The sequence below is a fragment of the Bombina bombina genome, chromosome 7 (assembly GCF_027579735.1).
Source record: "Bombina bombina isolate aBomBom1 chromosome 7, aBomBom1.pri, whole genome shotgun sequence".
In the NCBI taxonomy this organism is placed as follows: Eukaryota; Metazoa; Chordata; class Amphibia; order Anura; family Bombinatoridae; genus Bombina; species Bombina bombina.
In genome coordinates this window covers 133,085,647-133,108,897 of record NC_069505.1, presented here as the reverse complement: position 1 = coordinate 133,108,897, position 23,251 = coordinate 133,085,647, and the positions used below count along the sequence as shown (strand labels likewise).

The 23,251-nt window shown below is 42.0% G+C and overlaps 1 protein-coding gene across 1 annotated transcript in view; it reads left to right on the top strand.

Annotated features, from left to right (window-relative positions):
- Window positions 1-23,251, top strand: part of CKAP5 (cytoskeleton associated protein 5) — a 397,759-nt gene that overhangs the window by 154,073 nt on the left and 220,435 nt on the right. The window contains exons 12-16 of the mRNA XM_053689307.1: window positions 10,739-10,867; window positions 15,470-15,664; window positions 15,758-15,865; window positions 16,163-16,273; window positions 16,350-16,442. Coding sequence (XP_053545282.1) covers window positions 10,739-10,867; window positions 15,470-15,664; window positions 15,758-15,865; window positions 16,163-16,273; window positions 16,350-16,442 — 636 coding nt within the window. The remainder of the gene's footprint in view (window positions 1-10,738; window positions 10,868-15,469; window positions 15,665-15,757; window positions 15,866-16,162; window positions 16,274-16,349; window positions 16,443-23,251) is intronic.

The window sequence follows — 23,251 nt, the reverse complement described above, 5'->3', positions numbered from 1 at the left end:
CTCCACATTATTTCAGTCTCATTTTTTCTTTGCTTCTGGTTACTAGAAGCTTGTTTATTGGCATTTTTTCCCATTCCTGAAACTGTCATTTAAGGAATTTGATCAATTTTGCTTAATATGTTGTTTTTTCTCTTACATATTGCAAGATGTCTCACGTTGCATCTGAGTCAGAAGATACTTCAGGAAAATCGCTGTCTAGTGCTGGAACTACCAATGCTAAGTGTATCTGCTGTAAACTTTTGGTAGCTATTCCTCCGGCTGTTGTTTGTTTTAATTGTCATGACAAACTTGTTAAAGCAGATAATTTCTCCTGTTAAGTGTGGTCAGTCCACGGGTCATCATTACTTCTGGGATATTATCTCCTCCCCTACAGGAAGTGCAAGAGGATTCACCCAGCAGAGCTGCTATATAGCTCCTCCCCTCTACGTCACCTCCAGTCATTCTCTTGCACCCAACGAATAGATAGGATGTGTGAGAGGACTGTGGTGATTTTAATTAGTTTTTTTTACCTTCAATCAAAAGTTTGTTATTTTATAATAGCACCGGAGTGTGTTATTCATTCTCTGGTAGAATTTGAAGAAGAATCTACCTGAGTTTTTTCTATGATTTTAGCCGGAGTAGTTAAGATCATATTGCTGTTTCTTGGCCATCTGAGGAGAGGTAAACTTCAGATCAGGGGACAGCGGGCAGATTAATCTGCAAAGAGGTATGTAGCAGTTTATTATTTTCTGACATGGAATTGATGAGAAAATCCTGCCATACCGTTATAATGTAAACTCAGCCTTAAATGCAGTAGATGTAGCTGGTATCAGGCTGTCATGTATGTATATTTTACACTTCAGTATTCTGGGGAATGGTACTTCACTGGATTTATACTGTATGCATAGACTTAACCTAATTTGCAGGGACTTGCAATAGGTTTTAAATAACAATTAATTTATTGAGGTTAAACGTTTTTTTGCTGGCATGTAAAATCGTTTATTTCTCTGAGGTACTGGGTGAAAAAATGTTTTGGGCACTATTTTTTCCACTTGGCAATAGTTTTGTTTAAATTAAAGCAGTTTACTGATCTCTCTCACTGTTATGTGTGAGGGGGAGGGGCCATTTTTGGCGCTTTTACTACGCATCAAAAAACTCAGTCAGAAGTTCATTTTTCTTCCTGCATGATCCGGTTCATCTCTACAGAACTCAGGGATCTCCAAAGCTTGTTTTGAGGGAGGTAATCATTCACAGCAGAGCTGTGAAGATTGTAGTTGACTGTGATAAAAAACGTTTATTTGTGTATTTTTTCTGCTGTCAGGGTTAGTTATCCTTTGCTAATGGGAACAATCCTTTGCTAAAATTGTATATTTCTTACAAAGATTTGATGCTATAACTTATTTATTTTCAACGGTCATAATTTTTTCTGTGCTTCTTATAGGCACAGTTCGTTTTCATATTATTGTAAATTACTTGAAAAGCATTTCCAAGTTGCTAGTTTATTGCTAGTGTGTTAAACATGTCTGATTCAGAGGAAGATACATGTGCTATATGTGCTAATGCCAAAGTGGAGCCCAATAGAAATTTATGTACTAATTGTATTGATGTTACTTTAAATAAAAGTCAATCTGTACAAACTGAACATATTTCACCTAACAACGAGGGGAGAGTTATGCCGACTAACTCGCCTCACGTGTCAGTACCTGCATCTCCCGCTCGAGAGGTGCGTGATATTGTAGCGCCGAGTACATCTGGGCGGCCATTTCAAATCATATTACAGGATATGGCTACTGTTATGACTGAAGTTTTGGCTAAATTACCAGAACTTAGAGGCAAGCGTGATCACTCTGGGGTGAGAACAGAGTGCGCTGATAATATTAGGGCCATGTCAGACACTGCGTCACAGGTGGCAGAACATGAGGACGGAGAACTTCATTCTGTGGGTGACGGTTCTGATCCAAACAGACTGGATTCAGATATTTCAAATTTTAAATTTAAGCTGGAAAACCTCCGTGTATTACTAGGGGAGGTGTTAGCGGCTCTGAATGATTGTAACACAGTTGCAATACCAGAGAAAATGTGTAGGTTGGATAAATATTTTGCGGTACCGGCGAGTACTGATGTTTTTCCTATACCTAAGAGACTTACTGAAATTGTTACTAAGGAGTGGGATAGGCCCGGTGTGCCGTTCTCACCTCCTCCGATATTTAGAAAAATGTTTCCAATAGACGCCACCACACGGGACTTATGGCAAACGGTCCCTAAGGTTGAGGGAGCAGTTTCTACTTTAGCTAAGCGTACCACTATCCCGGTGGAGGATAGCTGTGCTTTTTCAGATCCAATGGATAAAAAATTAGAGGGTTACCTTAAGAAAATGTTTGTTCAACAAGGTTTTATATTGCAACCTCTTGCATGTATTGCGCCTGTCACGGCTGCAGCAGCATTTTGGTTTGAGTCTCTGGAAGAGACACTTGAATCATCTACACTAGATGAGATTACACACAAACTTAAAGCTCTTAAGTTAGCTAACTCATTTATTTCAGATGCCGTAGTACATTTAACTAAACTTACGGCTAAGAATTCCGGATTTGCCATTCAGGCACGCAGAGCACTGTGGCTAAAATCCTGGTCAGCTGATGTTACTTCTAAATCTAAATTGCTTAATATACCTTTCAAAGGGCAGACCTTATTTGGGCCCGGGTTGAAAGAGATTATCGCTGACATTACAGGAGGTAAAGGCCATGCCCTGCCTCAGGACAAAGCCAAACCTAGGGCTAGACAGTCTAATTTTCGTTCCTTTCGTAATTTCAAAGCAGGAACAGCATCAACTTCCTCTGCACCAAAACAGGAAGGAGCTGTTGCTCGCTACAGACAAGGCTGGAAACCTAACCAGTCCTGGAACAAGGGCAAGCAGGCCAGGAAACCTGCTGCTGCCCCTAAGACAGCATGAATCGAGGGCCCCCGATCCGGGACCGGATCTAGTAGGGGGCAGACTTTCTCTCTTCGCCCAGGCTTGGGCAAGAGATGTTCAGGATCCCTGGGCGTTAGAGATCATATCTCAGGGATACCTTCTGGACTTCAAATCCTCTCCCCCAAGAGGGAGATTTCATCTGTCAAGGTTGTCAACAAACCAAATAAAGATCTTTTATTAATGGGAGTGATCCATCCAGTTCCGCGGTCGGAACAAGGACAAGGGTTTTACTCAAATCTGTTTGTAGTTCCCAAAAAAGAGGGAACTTTCAGGCCAATCTTGGATTTAAAAATCCTAAACAAATTCCTAAGAGTTCCATCGTTCAAGATGGAAACTATTCGAACAATTTTGCCCATGATCCAAGAGGGTCAGTACATGACCACAGTGGATTTAAAGGATGCTTACCTTCACATACCGATTCACAGAAATCATTACCGGTATCTAAGGTTTGCCTTTCTAGACAGGCATTACCAGTTTGTAGCTCTTCCATTCGGATTGGCTACGGCTCCAAGAATCTTCACAAAGGTTCTGGGTACTCTTCTGGCGGTACTAAGACCGCGAGGAATTTCGGTAGCTCCGTACCTAGACGACATTCTGATACAAGCTTCAAGCTTTCAAACTGCCAAGTCTCATACAGAGTTAGTACTGGCATTTCTAAGGTCGCATGGATGGAAGGTGAACGAAAAGAAGAGTTCTCTCTTTCCACTCACAAGAGTTCCCTTCTTGGGGACTCTGATAGATTCTGTAGAAATGAAGATTTACCTGACAGAAGACAGGTTAACAAAGCTTCAAAATGCATGCCGTGTCCTTCATTCCATTCAACACCCGTCAGTAGCTCAATGCATGGAGGTGATCGGCTTAATGGTAGCGGCAATGGACATAGTACCTTTTGCACGCCTACATCTCAGACCACTGCAATTGTGCATGCTAAGTCAGTGGAATGGGGATTACTCAGATTTGTCCCCCACTCTGAATCTGAATCAAGAGACCAGAAATTCTCTTCTATGGTGGCTTTATCGGCCACACCTGTCCAGGGGGATGCCATTCAGCAGGCCAGACTGGACAATTGTAACAACAGACGCCAGCCTACTAGGTTGGGGCGCTGTCTGGAATTCTCTGAAGGCTCAGGGACTATGGAATCAGGAGGAGAGTCTCCTTCCAATAAACATTCTGGAATTGAGAGCAGTTCTCAATGCCCTTCTGGCTTGGCCCCAGTTAACAACTCGGGGGTTCATCAGGTTTCAGTTGGACAAAATCACGACTGTAGCTTACATCAACCATCAGGGAGGGACAAGAAGCTCCCTAGCAATGATGGAAGTATCAAAGATAATTTGCTGGGCAGAGTCTCACTCTTGCCACCTGTCTGCAATCCACATCCCGGGAGTGGAGAACTGGGAGGCGGATTTCTTAAGTCGTCAGACTTTTCATCCGGGGGAGTGGGAACTTCATCCGGAGGTTTTTGCCCAGATACTTCGACGTTGGGGCAAACCAGAGATAGATCTCATGGCGTCTCGTCAGATCGCCAAGCTTCCTCGCTACGGGTCCAGATCCAGGGATCCGGGAGCGGTTCTGATAGATGCTTTGACAGCACCTTGGACCTTCGGGATGGCTTATGTGTTTCCACCCTTCCCGATGCTTCCCCGATTGATTGCCAGAATCAAACAGGAGAGAGCATCAGTGATTCTAATAGCACCTGCATGGCCACGCAGGACTTGGTATGCAGATCTAGTGGACATGTCATCCTGTCCGCCTTGGTCTCTACCTCTGAAACAGGACCTTCTGATCCAGGGTCCATTCAAACATCAAAATCTAACTTCTCTGAAGCTGACTGCTTGGAAATTGAACGCTTGATTTTATCAAAACGTGGTTTTTCTGAGCCAGTTATTGATACCTTAATACAGGCTAGGAAGCCTGTTACCAGAAGGATTTACCATAAAATATGGCGTAAATACTTATATTGGTGCGAATCCAAGAGTTACTCATGGAGTAAGGTTAGGATTCCAAGGATATTGTCTTTTCTACAAGAAGGTTTAGAAAAGGGGTTATCCGCTAGTTCTTTAAAGGGACAGATTTCAGCTCTGTCCATTCTTTTACACAAACGTCTGTCAGAAGTTCCGGACGTTCAAGCTTTTTGTCAGGCTTTAGCTAGGATCAAGCCTGTGTTTAAAACTGTTGCTCCGCCATGGAGTTTGAACTTAGTTCTTTATGTTTTACAGGGTGTTCCGTTTGAACCCCTTCATTCCATTGATATCAAGTTGTTATCTTGGAAAGTTCTGTTTTTAATGGCTATTTCCTCGGCTCGAAGAGTTTCTGAGTTATCTGCTTTACATTGTGATTCTCCTTATCTGATTTTTCATTCAGACAAGGTAGTTCTGCGTACTAAACCTGGGTTCCTACCTAAGGTGGTCACTAACAGGAATATCAATCAAGAGATTGTTGTTCCATCTTTGTGTCCTAATCCTTCCTCGAAGAAGGAACGTCTGCTACACAATCTAGATGTAGTCCGTGCCCTGAAATTTTATCTACAGGCAACTAAGGATTTTCGTCAAACGTCTTCCCTGTTTGTCGTTTATTCTGGTCAGAGGAGAGGTCAAAAAGCTTCGGCTACCTCTCTCTCTTTTTGGCTTCGTAGCATAATATGATTAGCCTATGAGACTGCTGGACAGCAGCCTCCTGAAAGAATTACAGCTCATTCTACTAGAGCTGTGGCTTCCACTTGGGCCTTTAAGAATGAGGCTTCTGTTGAACAGATTTGCAAGGCTGCAACTTGGTCTTCTCTTCATACTTTTTCCAAATTTTACAAATTTGACACTTTTGCTTCTTCGGAAGCTGTTTTTGGGAGAAAGGTTCTTCAGGCAGTGGTTCCCTCCGTTTAAGTTCCTTGAGCCTGCCTGTCCCTCCCGTCATCCGTGTACTTTTGCTTTGGTATTGGTATCCCAGAAGTAATGATGACCCGTGGACTGACCACACTTAACAGGAGAAAACAAAATTTATGCTTACCTGATAAATTAATTTCTCCTGTAGTGTGGTCAGTCCACGGCCCGCCCTGTTTTTTATGGCAGGCTAAAAAATTTTTTGGATTATACTCCAGTCACCACTACACCCTTGGGCTTCTCCTTTCTCGTTGGTCCTTTGGTCGAATGACTGGAGGTGACGTAGAGGGGAGGAGCTATATAGCAGCTCTGCTGGGTGAATCCTCTTGCACTTCCTGTAGGGGAGGAGATAATATCCCAGAAGTAATGATGACCCGTGGACTGACCACACTACAGGAGAAATGAATTTATCAGGTAAGCATAAATTTTGTTATTTCCTTTAGTAATGTACCATTGCCTGTTGCAGTTCCTTCAACATCTAAGGTGCAGAATGTTCCTGATAACATAAGAGATTTTGTTTCTGAATCCATCAAGAAGGCTATGTCTGTTATTTCTCCTTCTAGTAAACATAAAAAATCTTTTAAAACTTCTCTCTCTACAGATGAATTTTTAAATGAACATCATCATTCTGATTCTGATGACTCTTCTGGTTCAGAGGATTCTGTCTCAGGGATTGATGCTGATAAATCTACATATTTATTTAAAATGGAATTTATTTGTTCTTTACTTAAAGAAGTACTAATTGCTTTAGAAATAGAGGATTCTGGTCCTCTTGATACTAATTCTAAACGTTTAGATAAGGTATTTAAATCTCCTGTGGTTATTCCAGAAGTTTTTCCTGTTCCTAATGCTTTATGGCTTAAAACTTGGAATGCTGATATGGCTTCTAAATCAACTCTACTTTCCATTTCTTTCCAGGGTAACAAATTATTTGGTTCTCAGTTGGATTCTATTATCTCAACTGTTACTGGTGGGATAAAAAATCTAAGGGTAAAAACAGGGCTAATAATCGTTTTCGTTCCTTTCGTTTCAACAAAGAACAAAAGCCTGATCCTTCATCCTCAGGAGCAGTTTCAGTTTGGAAACCATCTCCAGTCTGGAATAAATCCAAGCCTTCTAGAAAGGCAAAGCCTGCTTCTAAGTCCACATGAAGGTGCGGCCCTCATTCCAGTTCAGCTGGTAGGGGGCAGGTTACGTTTTTTCAAAGAAATTTGGATCAATTCTGTTCACAATCTTTGGATTCAGAACATTGTTTCAGAAGGGTACAGAATTGGTTTCAAGATGAGACCTCCTGCAAAGAGATTTTTTCTTTCCCGTGTCCCAGTAAATCCAGTGAAAACTCAAGCATTTCTGAAATGTGTTTCAGATCTAGAGTTGGCTGGAGTAATTATGCCAGTTCCAGTTCTGGAACAGGGGCTGGGGTTTTATTTGAATCTCTTCATTGTACCAAAGAAGGAGAATTCCTTCAGACCAGTTCTGGATCTAAAAATATTGAATCGTTATGTAAGGATACCAACATTCAAAATGGTAACTGTAAGGACTATCTTGCCTTTTGTTCAGCAAGGGCATTATATTAGATTTACAGGATGCATATCTGCATATTCCGATTCATCCAGATCATTATCAGTTCCTGAGATTCTCTTTTCTGGACAAGCATTACCAGTTTGTGGCTCTGCCGTTTGGGCCTAGCTACAGCTCCAAGAATTTTTACAAAGGTTCTCAGTGCCCTTCTGTCTGTAATCAGAGAACAGGGTATTGTGGTATTTCCTTATTTGGACGATATCTTGGTACTTGCTCAGTCTTTACATTTAGCAGAATCTCATACGAATCGACTTGTGTTGTTTCTTCAAGATCATGGTTGGAGGATCAATTCACCAAAAAGTTCATTGATTCCTCAGACAAGGGTAACCTTTCTGGGTTTCCAGATAGATTCAGTGTCCATGACTCTGTCTTTAACAGACAAGAGACGTCTAAAATTGATTTCGGCTTGTCGAAACCTTCAGTCACAATCATTCCCTTCGGTAGCCTTATGCATGGAAATTCTAGGTCTTATGACTGCTGCATCGGACGCGATCCCCTTTGCTCGTTTTCACATGCGACCTCTTCAGCTCTGTATGCTGAATCAATGGTGCAAGGATTACACAAAGATATCTCAATTAATATCTTTAAAACCGATTGTACAACACTCTCTAACGTGGTGGACAGATCACCATCGTTTGATTCAGGGGGCTTCTTTTGTGCTTCCGACCTGGACTGTAATTTCAACAGATGCAAGTCTCACAGGTTGGGGAGCTGTGTGGGGATCTCTGACAGCACAAGGAGTTTGGGAATCTCAGGAGGTGAGATTACCGATCAATATTTTGGAACTCCGTGCAATTTTCAGAGCTCTTCAGTTTTGGCCTCTTCTGAAGAGAGAATCGTTCATTTGTTTTCAGACAGACAATGTCACTACTGTGGCATACATCAATCATCAAGGAGGGACTCACAGTCCTCTGGCTATGAAACAAGTATCTCGAATTCTGGTTTGGGCGGAATCCAGCTCCTGTCTAATATCTGCGGTTCATATCCCAGGTATAGACAATTGGGAAGCGGATTATCTCAGTCGCCAAACGTTGCATCCAGGCGAATGGTCTCTTCACCCAGAGGTATTTCTTCAGATTGTTCAAATGTGGGAGCTTCCAGAAATAGATCTGATGGCGTCTCATCTAAACAAGAAACTTCCCAGGTATCTGTCCAGATCCCGGGATCCTCAGGCGGAAGCAGTGGATGCATTATCACTTCCTTGGAAGTATCATCCTGCTTATATCTTTCCGCCTCTAGTTCTTCTTCCAAGAGTAATCTCCAAGATTCTGAAGGAATGCTCGTTTGTTCTGCTGGTAGCTCCGGCATGGCCTCACAGGTTTTGGTATGCGGATCTTGTCCGGATGGCCTCTTGCCATCCGTGGACTCTTCCGCTACGACCAGACCTTCTGTCGCAAGGTCCTTTTTTCCATCAGGATCTCAAATCCTTAAATTTAAAGGTATGGAGATTGAACGCTTGATTCTTGGTCAAAGAGGTTTCTCTGACTCTGTGATTAATACTATGTTACAGGCTCGTAAATCTGTATCCAGAGAGATATATTATAGAGTCTGGAAGACTTATATTTCTTGGTGTCTTTCTCATCATTTTTCTTGGCATTCTTTTAGAATTCCGAGAATTTTACAGTTTCTTCAGGATGGTTTAGATAAAGGTTTATCCGCAAGTTCTTTGAAAGGACAAATCTCTGCTCTTTCTGTTCTTTTTCACAGAAAGATTGCTAATCTTCCTGATATTCATTGTTTTGTACAAGCTTTGGTTCGTATAAAACCTGTCATTAAGTCAATTTCTCCTCCTTGGAGTTTGAATTTGGTTCTGGGGGCTCTTCAAGCTCCTCCGTTTGAACCTATGCATTCATTGGACATTAAATTACTTTCTTGGAAAGTTTTGTTCCTTTTGGCAATCTCTTCTGCCAGAAGAGTTTCTGAATTATCTGCTCTTTCTTGTGAGTCTCCTTTTCTGATTTTTCATCAGGATAAGGCAGTGTTGCGAACTTCTTTTGAATTTTTACCTAAAGTTGTGAATTCTAACAACATTAGTAGAGAAATTGTGGTTCCTTCATTATGTCCTAATCCTAAGGAGAAATCATTGCATTCTTTGGATGTTGTTAGAGCTTTGAAATATTATGTTGAAGCTACTAAGTCTTTCCGAAAGACTTCTAGTTTATTTGTTATCTTTTCCGGTTCTAGAAAAGGCCAGAAAGCTTCTGCCATTTCTTTGGCATCTTGGTTGAAATCTTTAATTCATCTTGCCTATGTTGAGTCGGGTAAAACTCCGCCTCAAAGGATTACAGCTCATTCTACTAGGTCAGTTTCTACTTCCTGGGCGTTTAGGAATGAAGCTTCGGTTGATCAGATTTGCAAAGCAGCAACTTGGTCCTCTTTGCATACTTTTACTAAATTCTACCATTTTGATGTATTTTCTTCTTCTGAAGCAGTTTTTGGTAGAAAAGTACTTCAGGCAGCGGTTTCAGTTTGAATCTTCTGCTTATGTTTTTCATTAAACTTTATTTTGGGTGTGGATTATTTTCAGCAGGAATTGGCTGTCTTTATTTTATCCCTCCCTCTCTAGTGACTCTTGTGTGGAAAGATCCACATCTTGGGTAATCATTATCCCATACGTCACTAGCTCATGGACTCTTGCTAATTACATGAAAGAAAACATAATTTATGTAAGAACTTACCTGATAAATTAATTTCTTTCATATTAGCAAGAGTCCATGAGGCCCGCCCTTTTTTTGGGGTGGTTATGATTTTTGCATAAAGCACAATTATTCCAATTCCTTGTTTTATATGCTTTCGCACTTTTTTATCACCCCACTTCTTGGCTATTCGTTAAACTGAATTGTGGGTGTGGTGAGGGGTGTATTTATAGGCATTTTGAGGTTTGGGAAACTTTGCCCCTCCTGGTAGGAATGTATATCCCATACGTCACTAGCTCATGGACTCTTGCTAATATGAAAGAAATGAATTTATCAGGTAAGTTCTTACATAAATTATGTTGTTTTCTTTTTATGATTCAAAGAGAGCATGTCATTTTAAACAACTTTCTAATTTGGTTTCGTTCACTTGCTATCCTTTGTTGAAAAAGCATACCTAGGTAGGCTCAGATGCTGCTGATTGGTCGCTACACATATATGCCTCATGATGTTGGCTCCCCATGTGCATTGCAGTTTCTTTAACAAAGGATACCAAGAGAATGAAACAAATGAGATAAAATAAATAAATTAGAAAGCTGTTTAAAATTGAATTATCTGAATCGCAAAAGAAAATGATGTATCTGAATTTAAACATATACAGTAAAATAGAATAGTAGTCTGATGTCCTTTTCCCCAAACAGCAAATAAACGACTCTGCCCCAGAAGTGAGAGATGCAGCGTACGAAGCTCTGGGCACAGCACAGAAAGTTGTTGGAGAGAAAGCGGTTAACCCTTTTCTAACTGATGTTGATAAGCTGAAGCTTGACCGGGTATGAACAAGTAAATTGCAGATCATGAAATGGTCATTGTTAGCTGAAACTACATTTATGGATATGTGTGTATTTTGGTAAACAGAGAGAAAAAATATTCCACTGTTGAACATTCAGCCACTATTAAACTCTCTTTATAAGATTTCCTCCGACCCACGCTTTAAACAATATTCATGGCTCTGATAAAGTTTTACTATCTTTGAATTCTCTTACAAGCAATACTAAATGCAAAGGTAAAGGTAAAATGCAAAGGTTATATTTGCTTGCAATTCGTTCTACATAAGCCTCTAGTTCCCACGCTCCAGCAAACTTTTGTGACATTGGTTCAAACTTGGTATGAAGGGCACTAAATGTAATATTATACAGTCAATAAATGTAACCGTATTACCTAGGATTTTATAGCGTTGCCCACATTTTCGAGGTTTCCTTTAGACATGTAAAAAAGAAATTGTGATTAGTTATTGAAACTAATCATGAAAATGACTGTGATTTGCAGCATTATATTTTGTTCTTGTACCATTATTAACGCAACCCGCAAATATCTGTTTTTGCACAGGTATTTGTGTGTCGCACTTTTTTATTCTTATAAATTAAGTAGTTGAATAAACCAACTGCAGCAAATAAATGCCATTTTTCCATGATGTTTCATCATTTTTTTTTGCACAGGTAGTTTCTCCAACATTGGTGTGTCCGGTCCACGGCGTCATCCATTACTTGTGGGAATATTCTCTTCCCCAACAGGAAATGGCAAAGAGCACAGCAAAAGCTGTCCATATAGCCCCTCCTCAGGCTCCGCCCCCCAGTCATTCTCTTTGCCGCTCTGAACAAGTAGCATCTCCACGGAGATGGTGAAGAGTATGTGGTGTTTAGTTGTAGTTTTTTTATTCTTCTATCAAAAGTTTGTTATTTTGAAATAGTACTGGTTGTGCTATTTACTCTGAAACAGAAAGAGATGAAGAGTTCTATTTAAAAGAGGAGTATGATTTTAGCAGCAGTAACTAAAATCAATTGCTGTTCCCACGCAGGACTGTTGAGCCCAGAGAACTTCAGTTGGGGGGAACAGTTTGCAGACTTTTCTGCTCAAGGTATGACTAGCCATTTTTCTAACAAGACTGTGTAATGCTGGAAGGCTGTCATTTTCCCTCATGGGGATCGGTAAGCCATTTTCTTAGACTCTAAAAGAATAAAGGGCTTATTATGGGCTATTAACTGGTGGACACTCTTAAGGGCTAAATTGATTGCTTATTTAAGTATTATTTAAGTATTATTTACAGTTTGAAGTGGATTTCACACTTTTTATTATTTAGGGAACGTTTTTAACGCCAGGCACTAGTTAAGACACCTTCCCAGTCAGGAAGGGCCTTTCACTGTAGTAGGCAGAGCCTCATTTTCGCGCCATTATTGCGCAGTTTCTTTTGAGTGCAGTGCATGCAGCTGCATGTGAGAGGGTCTGGTATCCACTGAAAACGTTCCTGGAAGGATCTCACGGGTGGAAGGTGAACGTAGAAAAGAGTTCCCTGTTTCCGTCGACAAGAGTTCGCTTTTTGGGATCAATAATAGATTCCTTAGAAATGAAGATCTTCCTGACAGAAGTCAGAAAGTCAAAGCTTCTAAACGCTTGTCAAGTTCTTCACTCTATTCTGCAGCCTTCCATAAGCTCAGTGCATGGAAGTAGTAGGGTTGATGGTTGCAGCAATGGACATAGTTCCTTTTGCTCGAATTCATCTAAGACCATTACAACTGTGCATGCTCAATCAGTGGAATGGGGACTATGCAGACTTGTCTCCAAAGATTCAAGTAGACCAGATGACCAGAGACTCACTCCGTTGGTGGTTGTCCCAGGATCACCTGTCTCAGGGAATGAGTTTCCGCAGACCAGAGTGGGTCATTGTCACGACCGACGCCAGTCTATTAGGCTGGGGCGCTGTCTGGGATTCCCTGAAAGCTCAGGGTCTATGGTCTCGGGAAGAGTCTCTTCTTCCGATAAACATCCTGGAACTGAGAGCGATATTAAATGCTCTCCGGGCTTGGCCTCAACTAGCGAAGGCCGGATTCATAAGATTCCAGTCAGACAACATGACGACTGTAGCTTACATCAACCATCAGGGGGGAACAAAGAGTTCCTTGGCGATGAGAGAGGTATCCAAGATCATCAAATGGGCGGAGGATCACTCCTGCCACCTATCTGCAATTCACATCCCAGGAGTAGACAACTGGGAGGCGGATTATCTGAGTCGTCAGACTTTCCATCCGGGGGAGTGGGAACTCCACCCGGAGGTTTTTGCCCAGTTGACTCAATTATGGGGCATTCCAGACATGGATCTGATGGCGTCTCGTCAGAACTTCAAGGTTCCTTGCTACGGGTCCAGATCCAGGGATCCCAAGGCGACTCTAGTGGATGCATTAGTGGCGCCTTGGTCGTTCAACCTAGCTTATGCGTTTCCACCGTTGCCTCTCCTTCTCAGGCTCGTAGCCAGGATCAAACAGGAGAAGGCCTCGGTGATTCTGATAGCTCCTGCGTGGCCGCGCAGGACTTGGTATGCAGACCTGGTGAATATGTAATCGGCTCCACCATGGAAGCTACCTTTGAGACAGGATCTTCTAGTACAAGGTCCATTCGAACATCCAAATCTAGTTTCTCTGCAGCTGACTGCTTGGAAATTGAACGCTTGATTTTATCCAAGCGTGGGTTTTCAGATTCAGTGATAGATACTCTGGTCCAAGCCAGAAAACCTGTGACTAGAAAGATTTACCATAAAATATGGAAAAAATATATCTGTTGGTGTGAATCCAAGGGATTCTCCTGGAGTAAGATTAAAATTCCTAAGATCCTCTCCTTTCTCCAAGAAGGTTTGGATAAGGGATTGTCAGCGAGTTCTCTAAAAGGACAGATTCTGCTTTATCTGTCTTGTTACACAAACGACTGGCAGCTGTGCCAGATGTACAAGCTTTTGTACAGGCTTTGGTCAGAATCAAGCCTGTTTACAGACCCTTGACTCCTCCTTGGAGTCTAAATTTAGTTCTTTCAGTTCTTCAAGGGGTTCCGTTTGAACCTTTACATTCCATAGATATCAAGTTACTATCTTGGAAAGTTCTGTTTTTGGTTGCTATTTCTTCTGCAAGAAGAGTTTCTGAATTATCTGCTTTGCAGTGTAATCCACCCTATCTGGTGTTCCATTCAGATAAGGTTGTTTTGCGTACTAAGCCTGGTTTTCTTCCGAAAGTTGTTTCCAACAGGAATATTAACCAGGAAATAGTTGTTCCTTCTCTGTGTCCGAATCCAGTTTCAAAGAAGGAACGTTTGTTACACAATTTAGATGTAGTTCGTGCTTTAAAGTTCTATTTAGAAGCAACTAAGGATTTTAGACAAACCTCATCTTTGTTTGTCGTTTACTCTAGTAAGAGGAGAGGACAAAAAGCTACTGCTACCTCTCTTTCTTTCTGGCTGAAAAGCATTATCCGATTGGCTTATGAGACTGCCGGACGGCAGCCTCCTGAACGAATCACAGCTCACTCCACTAGGGCTGTGGCTTCCACATGGGCCTTCAAGAACGAGGCTTCTGTTGATCAGATATGTAAGGCAGCGACTTGGTCTTCTCTGCACACTTTTGCCAAATTCTACAAATTTTATACTTTTGCTTCTTCGGAGGCTGTTTTAGGGAGAAAGGTTTTGCAAGCCGTGGTGCCTTCCGTTTAGGTAACCTGATTTGCTCCCTCCCTTCATCCGTGTCCTAAAGCTTTGGTATTGGTTCCCACAAGTAATGGATGACGCCGTGGACCGGACACACCAATGTTGGAGAAAACAGAATTTATGCTTACCTGATAAATTACTTTCTCCAACGGTGTGTCCGGTCCACGGCCCGCCCTGGTTTTTTAAGCAGGTTTGAAAAATTTCTTTCTCTATACACTACAGTCACCACGGCACCCTATAGTTTCTCCTTTTTTTCTCCTAACCGTCGGTCGAATGACTGGGGGGCGGAGCCTGAGGAGGGGCTATATGGACAGCTTTTGCTGTGCTCTTTGCCATTTCCTGTTGGGGAAGAGAATATTCCCACAAGTAATGGATGACGCCGTGGACCGGACACACCGTTGGAGAAAGTAATTTATCAGGTAAGCATAAATTCTGTTTTTCTTCCCTTTTTTTCAGATTATCAAATTGAGGGATTAAACATACCACATTAATATTTATCTTGAAAAACATAGATTACACTTTTAGTACATTTTAGTTTGTCAAAGGTGGTGATCTCAGTAAGACTTGCCTTTTAATGTGATAGGATGGTTTCAATCACGTTAATGTCAGAGATACTGGAGAAATTTTTTTATATCTCTTTTATTGCTTTATTGTTATCTAGCTGCTCAAAGTAATAAAAATCAATATCTCTTCTATGATTACTCTTTATCTGCTGAAAATATTTGTTATTTGTAATAACCACTTTATAATTTTTTTATATATTTAGTCTGCATTGGCAATCTGGTATACGCAGCTATAGCGTTATATTCTGCATGGTTTAACAATCTAATTTTTTGAGCAGAAGTTGAGATGATAAATTTATCAATTCTTCTTAATTTTTTTAAAACTTTGATTAAATCTCCCACGTTTAGATTAAAGAGTGTGCAGATAAAGCAGAACTTGCCTATGGCAAGAAGGGAGGAGCTTCTTCTGGAGATAAGAAGGAAACTAAAGCACCTACTGCTGCCCCAGGAAAACCCACATCCGTTCATGGCGGAGCTGGTGAGAGGGATGTTAAAGATATTGCCAAACCTGGAGCACCGCCTAAAAAGGCCCCCGCTGTCAAAGTACGTTTGCTATTTGCTCTAAAGTACTCATCAAATGGGCTATTCTAGATATCTGCTTTAAACCTCAGACTTATTTATTTTAAATAACTTTAGGCTGGAGGCCCTGTAAAGAAAGCCAAAGCCCCTGCGTCTGCAGGAGGAGCAGCAAAGGGAAAGAAAGGAGCCATGGAGACCAAAGAAATTATCGAGCAGGAACTCTCTGTAAGTACATACTGAAAAGATCCAGGCTTTAAAGTGACACCAAACACATTTGATGCACCTCCCTCAAATCATTGGTGCTGCCATTATGGAACGTAGGTTCTACTGCAGGTATCTGAAGGAGAGTTACTGCACATGTGCAAACATGTGGCGGCACCCATGACTAGAGGGAGGGGGGAATAACCTCAATACTATGATTTATAAAATGTATTTAATGTCGCTTTAATTTGGTCATTTTGGGCATTTCTAGTGCCTTGTCTGCACAGTTTGTGGGTAGTTACATTTTTGGGTGTGTTGTAGCCAGAGGCCTGTGAAGAGAAAGCAGCAGCGGTTCTCCCAGCATCCTGCATGCAGCAGCTGGATAGCAGTAACTGGAAGGAGAGACTTGCAAGCATGGAGGAATTCCAGAAGGTAACAAACTCTTTATAAATGTAAGAGTGTGTTATTAATTCTTGTACTGCTTATTATATCAAGTTTTTTGTTTCAGTCTGTTGAAGTAATGGAGAGGAATAACATTCCCTGCCAAGCACTAGTCAGAATGCTGGCTAAGAAACCTGGCTTTAAGGAAACAAACTTTCAGGTGAGTTGCAGAGTGCTGGTCAGGCTATTTAAACAGATTCCATGTTCTCCATAGAGGATTTTTTTCAGCCAGGTGGCATTATTATTATTTATAAAAATAATATAATTTCGTAGCACTGGGTACAAAGATAGGGGTATACAATGACAAGGATTTGTGATAAAATACAAAACATAACAATCTAAACAAATCTAGTACAGGAGGAAGAGGGCCCTGCTCCGGAGAGCTCATAGTCTACAGGTTGAGGGTGCAGGGACATAAGGTTTGGGATAACTTGTTACATGGATTGTAGTTGCAGCATTGAGTCAAGCAGTTCAATTATTATTTTAATTAGGATGAGAGATGGAGGAGAGATAGTATGCCTCTCAGAATAGGTATGTTTTAAAGAAGCATCTGAAGCTATACAAGGTTGGAGACGGTCTTATGGAATGGAGTGGGGTAGAGAGTTCCAGAGGACAGGAGCAGCACGTGAGAAGTCTTGGAGACTGGAGTGGGATGTAGAGATAAGAGGTGGAGAGATGTAGGCCAGAGGTTAATCGAAGAGGCCGGGATGGGGGAATATTTAGTGGATGAGTCTAGCTGAAGCATTCATAATAGATTGGAGGGAGGAGAGGCAGTGTTTTGGAAGGCTATTTAGAATAGATTGCAATAATCAATGTGTGACAAAATGAGCGAATATTTTTGTAGTTTTTTGAGTAAGGAAGGGACAAATTATGCGTAGGTGTGCATGACAGGATTTGGTAAGCACTTGTATATGTGGGTTGAATGTGAGTTTTGAGTCAAGTGTGACCCCAAGACAGTGGACCTGGGGTGAGGTGTAGAGAGAGAGATATCAGGAGAGGAAAGATAGCTTTGGGTATCATCAGCATATAAGTTGTACTAGAAGCCAAAGGAGGCTATAAGTTTTCCAAGGGAGGATGTATAGAGAGAGAAAAGCAAGGGACACAAGACAGAGCTTTGTGGTACTCCCACTGAGAGAGGCAAAGTATAAGAAGATATGTTATAGGAAACTGAAAACGAGCGGTTTGAGAGATATGAGGCAAACCAGGAGAGGGCTGTGTCTCGGATGCCAAATTAATGTAGGATTTTTAGGAGGGGAGGATGGCCAACGGTGTCAAAAGCAGCGGACAGGAAGAATTAGTAAGGAGTAGTGGCCCTTTGCTTTAGCTGATAACAAGTCATTTGTTACTTTAGTAAGAGTGGTTTCTGTTGAGTGTTTAGGGTGGAAACCAGATTGTAGTGGATCAAGTAAGGAGTTAATTGAGTTAGCCAATTATAATTTTGAAGCAAAGGGAAGTAAGGAGACCAATCGATAGAAGGGGCAGAGGGGTTATGCGAGGGCATTATGAAGTAGTCAGATGGGGGCAATAAAATACTTTGCAATGTTATAACATTTTTCTCTAAGAAATGTTATTTATTGATGGTAAACTTTCCACTGTTTATAATCAGATCCAGAATGTTAGTGATATTTTAGATGGACTTTAATTGATCACTTCTAATGAAGATGCGCTGTAACTTACTTTCTCTTCTATGGCATGGAGAGTCCACGTCGTCATTCTAATTACTAATAAGATATTCAACTCCTGGCCAGCAGGAGGAGGCAAAGGGCACCCCAGCAAAGCTGTGAAGTGTAACTTCCCTTACCCATAATCCCCAGTCATTCTCTTTGTCTCTGTCACTGAAGGATGTGCGAAGTTGGTGTCTGAAGATATTTCATCCTTTTATGGGTACTTTTCCCTGCATGCAAGGATTTGGGTCTAGCTGTGTCCACGTCAATCTCTTTAGTAAGAGTAGTGGTGGCTTTTAGCAGTTAGAAGATAGCAAGGTAGTCTTTGCTTAACTTCTGACATTATTGCTAGCCCTATTATAGAAAACCAGGGATGGTTAGTTTGTATTTCTTCTGTTATGTGTGATCAGTCCACGGGTCATCATTACTTCTGGGATATAACTCCTCCCCAACAGGAAATGCAAGAGGATTCACCCAGCAGAGCTGCATATAGCTCCTCCCCTCTACGTCACTCCCAGTCATTCTCTTGCACCCAGCAACTAGATAGGATGTGTGAGAGGACTATGGTGATTATACTTAGTTTTTATAACTTCAATCAAAAGTTTGTTATTTTACAATAGCACCGGAGCGTGTTATTGCCTCTCTGGCAGAGTTTGAAGAAGAATCTACCAGAGTTTTTACTATGATTTTAACCGGAGTAGTTAAGATCATATTGCTGTTTCTCGGCCATCTGAGGGAGGTAAAAGCTTCAGATCAGGGGACAGCGGGCAGATGAATCTGCATTGAGGTATGTAGCAGTTTTTATTTTCTGAATGGAATTGATGAGAAAATCCTGCCATACCGTTATAATGACATGTATGTATACTCTACACTTCAGTATTCTGGGGATGGTATTTCACCGGAATTACTCTGTTAAAAGTACATTAAACCTTTTAATAGGTATTTATTATGTTAAACGTTTTTGCTGGAATGTAGAATCGTTTGCATTTTCTGAGGTACTGAGTGAATAAATATTTGGGCATTATTTTTCCACTTGGCAGTTGCTTGTTTTAATTGTGACAGTTTCGTTTCTCTCTCACTGCTGTGTGTGAGGGGGAGGGGCCGTTTTTGGCGCTCTTTGCTACGCATCAAAAAATTCCAGTCAGTTACTCTTGTATTTCCTGCATGATCCGGTTCATCTCTAACAGATCTCAGGGGTCTTCAAACTTCTTTGGAGGGAGGTAGATTCTCTCAGCAGAGCTGTGAGACTTATATATTGACTGTGATTAAAAACGTTGCTCTGTAATTTTTATGTTTCAAATTTAATTATTGTTACTTTACTAATGGGAACAAACCTTTGCTAAAAGTTGTGTTGTTTTTAAGGATTGATGCTATAACTGTCTTTCAGTTCATTATTTCAACTGTCATTTAATCGTTTAGTGCTCTTTGAGGCACAGTACGTTTTTGTTAAATAAGATTGTAACCAAGTTGCAAGTTTATTGCTAGTGTGTTAAACATGTCTGATTCAGAGGAAGATATCTGTGTCATTTGTTCCAATGCCAAGGTGGAGCCCAATAGAAATTTATGTACTAACTGTATTGATGCTACTTTAAATAAAAGCCAATCTGTACAAATTGAACAAATTTCACCAAACAGCGAGGGGAGAGTTATGCCGACTAACTCGCCTCACGTGTCAGTACCTGCATCTCCCGCCCAGGAGGTGCGTGATATTATGGCGCCTAGTACATCTGGGCGGCCATTACAGATAACATTACAAGATATGGCTACTGTTATGACTGAAGTTTTGGCTAAATTACCAGAACTAAGAGGCAAGCGTGATCACTCTGGGGTGAGAACAGAGTGCGCTGATAATACTAGGGCCATGTCTGATACTGCGTCACAGCTTGCAGAACATGAGGACGGAGAGCTTCATTCTGTGGGTGATGGTTCTGATCCAAACAGATTGGATTCAGATATTTCAAATTTTAAATTTAAATTGGAGAACCTCCGTGTATTACTAGGGGAGGTTTTAGCGGCTCTTAATGATTGTAACACTGTTGCAATACCAGAAAAATTGTGTAGGTTGGATAAATACTTTGCGGTACCGGCGAGTACTGACGTTTTTCCTATACCTAAGAGACTAACTGAAATTGTTACTAAGGAGTGGGATAGACCCGGTGTGCCGTTCTCACCCCCTCCAATATTTAGAAAGATGTTTCCAATAGACGCCACCACACGGGACTTATGGCAAACGGTCCCTAAGGTGGAGGGAGCAGTTTCTACTTTAGCTAAGCGTACCACTATCCCGGTGGAGGATAGCTGTGCTTTTTCAGATCCAATGGATAAAAAATTAGAGGGTTACCTTAAGAAAATGTTTGTTCAACAAGGTTTTATATTGCAACCCCTTGCATGCATCGCGCCGATTACGGCTGCGGCAGCATTTTGGATTGAGTCTCTGGAAGAGAACCTTAGTTCAGCTACGCTGGACGACATTACGGACAGGCTTAGAGTCCTTAAACTAGCTAATTCATTCATTTCGGAGGCCGTAGTACATTTAACCAAACTTACGGCTAAGAACTCAGGATTCGCCATTCAGGCACGTAGGGCGCTGTGGCTAAAATCCTGGTCAGCTGATGTAACTTCTAAGTCCAAATTACTTAATATACCTTTCAAGGGGCAAACTTTATTTGGGCCCGGTTTGAAAGAAATTATCGCTGACATTACAGGAGGTAAGGGCCACGCCCTGCCTCAAGACAAAGCCAAAGCTAAGGCTAGACAGTCTAATTTTCGTCCCTTTCGGAATTTCAAAGCAGGAGCAGCATCAACTTCCACTGCACCAAAACAGGAAGGAGCTGTTGCTCGTTACAGACAAGGCTGGAAACCTAACCAGTCCTGGAACAAGGGCAAGCAGGCCAGGAAACCTGCTGCTGCCCCAAAGACAGCATGAACCGAGGGCCCCCGATCCGGGACCGGATCTAGTGGGGGGCAGACTCTCTCTCTTCGCCCAGGCCTGGGCAAGAGATGTTCAGGATCCCTGGGCGCTAGAGATCATATCTCAGGGATACCTTCTAGACTTCAAATTCTCTCCCCCAAGAGGGAGATTTCATCTGTCAAGGTTGTCAACAAACCAGATAAAGAAAGAAGCGTTTCTACGCTGTGTACAAGATCTGTTATTAATGGGAGTGATCCATCCGGTTCCGCGGTCGGAACAAGGACAAGGGTTTTACTCAAACCTGTTTGTGGTTCCCAAAAAAGAGGGAATTTTCAGGCCAATCTTGGATTTAAAGATCCTAAACAAATTCCTAAGAGTTCCATCGTTCAAAATGGAAACTATTCGGACAATCTTACCCATGATCCAAAAGGGTCAGTACATGACCACAGTGGATTTAAAGGATGCTTACCTTCACATACCGATTCACAAAGATCATTACCGGTATCTAAGGTTTGCCTTCTTAGACAGGCATTACCAGTTTGTAGCTCTTCCATTCGGATTGGCTACGGCTCCAAGAATCTTCACAAAGGTTCTGGGTGCCCTTCTGGCGGTACTAAGACCGCGAGGAATTTCGGTAGCTCCGTACCTAGACGACATTCTGATACAAGCTTCAAGCTTTCAAACTGCCAAGTCTCATACAGAGTTAGTTCTGGCATTTCTAAGGTCGCATGGATGGAAAGTGAACGAAAAGAAGAGTTCTCTTTTTCCTCTCACAAGAGTTCCATTCTTGGGGACTCTTATAGATTCTGTAGAAATGAAGATTTATCTGACAGAAGACAGATTAACAAAGCTTCTAAATGCATGCCGTGTCCTTCATTCCATTCAACTCCCGTCAGTAGCTCAATGCATGGAGGTGATCGGCTTAATGGTAGCAGCAATGGACATAGTACCCTTTGCACGTCTACATCTCAGACCGCTGCAATTGTGCATGCTGAGTCAGTGGAATGGGGATTACTCAGACTTGTCCCCTACTCTGAATCTGGATCAAGAGACCAGAAACTCTCTTCTATGGTGGCTTTCTCGGCCACATCTGTCCAGGGGGATGCCATTCAGCAGGCCGGACTGGACAATTGTAACAACAGACGCCAGCCTACTAGGTTGGGGCGCTGTCTGGAATTCTCTGAAGGCTCAGGGACAATGGAATCAGGAGGAAAGTCTCCTGCCAATAAACATTCTGGAATTAAGAGCAGTTCTCCATGCCCTTCTGGCTTGGCCCCAGTTAAAAACTCGGGGGTTCATCAGGTTTCAGTCGGACAACATCACGACTGTAGCTTACATCAACCATCAAGGAGGGACAAGAAGCTCCCTAGCAATGATGGAAGTATCAAAGATAATTCGCTGGGCAGAGTCTCACTCTTGCCACCTGTCAGCAATCCACATCCCGGGAGTGGAGAACTGGGAGGCGGATTTCTTGAGTCGCCAGACTTTTCATCCGGGGGAGTGGGAACTTCATCCGGAGGTCTTTGCCCAAATACTTCGACGTTGGGGCAAACCAGAGATAGATCTCATGGCGTCTCGCCAGAACGCCAAACTTCCTCGCTACGGGTCCAGATCCAGGGATCCGGGAGCGGTTCTGATAGATGCCTTGACAGCACCTTGGAACTTCGGGATGGCTTATGTGTTTCCACCCTTCCCGCTGCTTCCTCGATTGATTGCCAAAATCAAACAGGAGAGAGCATCAGTGATTCTAATAGCGCCTGCATGGCCACGCAGGACTTGGTATGCAGATCTAGTGGACATGTCATCCTGTCCGCCTTGGTCTCTACCTCTAAGACAGGACCTTCTGATACAGGGTCCATTCAAACATCAAAATCTAACTTCTCTGAAGCTGACTGCTTGGAAATTGAACGCTTGATTTTATCAAAACGTGGTTTTTCTGAGTCGGTTATTGATACCCTGATACAGGCTAGGAAGCCTGTTACCAGAAGGATTTACCATAAGATATGGCGTAAATACCTATACTGGTGCGAATCCAAAGGTTACTCCTGGAGTAAGGTTAGGATTCCTAGGATATTGTCCTTTCTACAAGAAGGTTTAGAAAAGGGTTTATCGGCTAGCTCATTAAAAGGGACAGATCTCAGCTCTGTCCATCTTGTTACACAGGCGTCTGTCAGAAAATCCAGACGTCCAGGCCTTTTGTCAGGCTTTAGCTAGGATCAAGCCTGTGTTTAAAACTGTTGCTCCGCCATGGAGTTTAAACTTAGTTCTTAACGTTTTACAGGGTGTTCCGTTTGAACCCCTTCATTCCATTGATATAAAATTGTTATCTTGGAAAGTTCTGTTTTTAATGGCTATTTCCTCGGCTCGAAGAGTCTCTGAGTTATCAGCCTTACA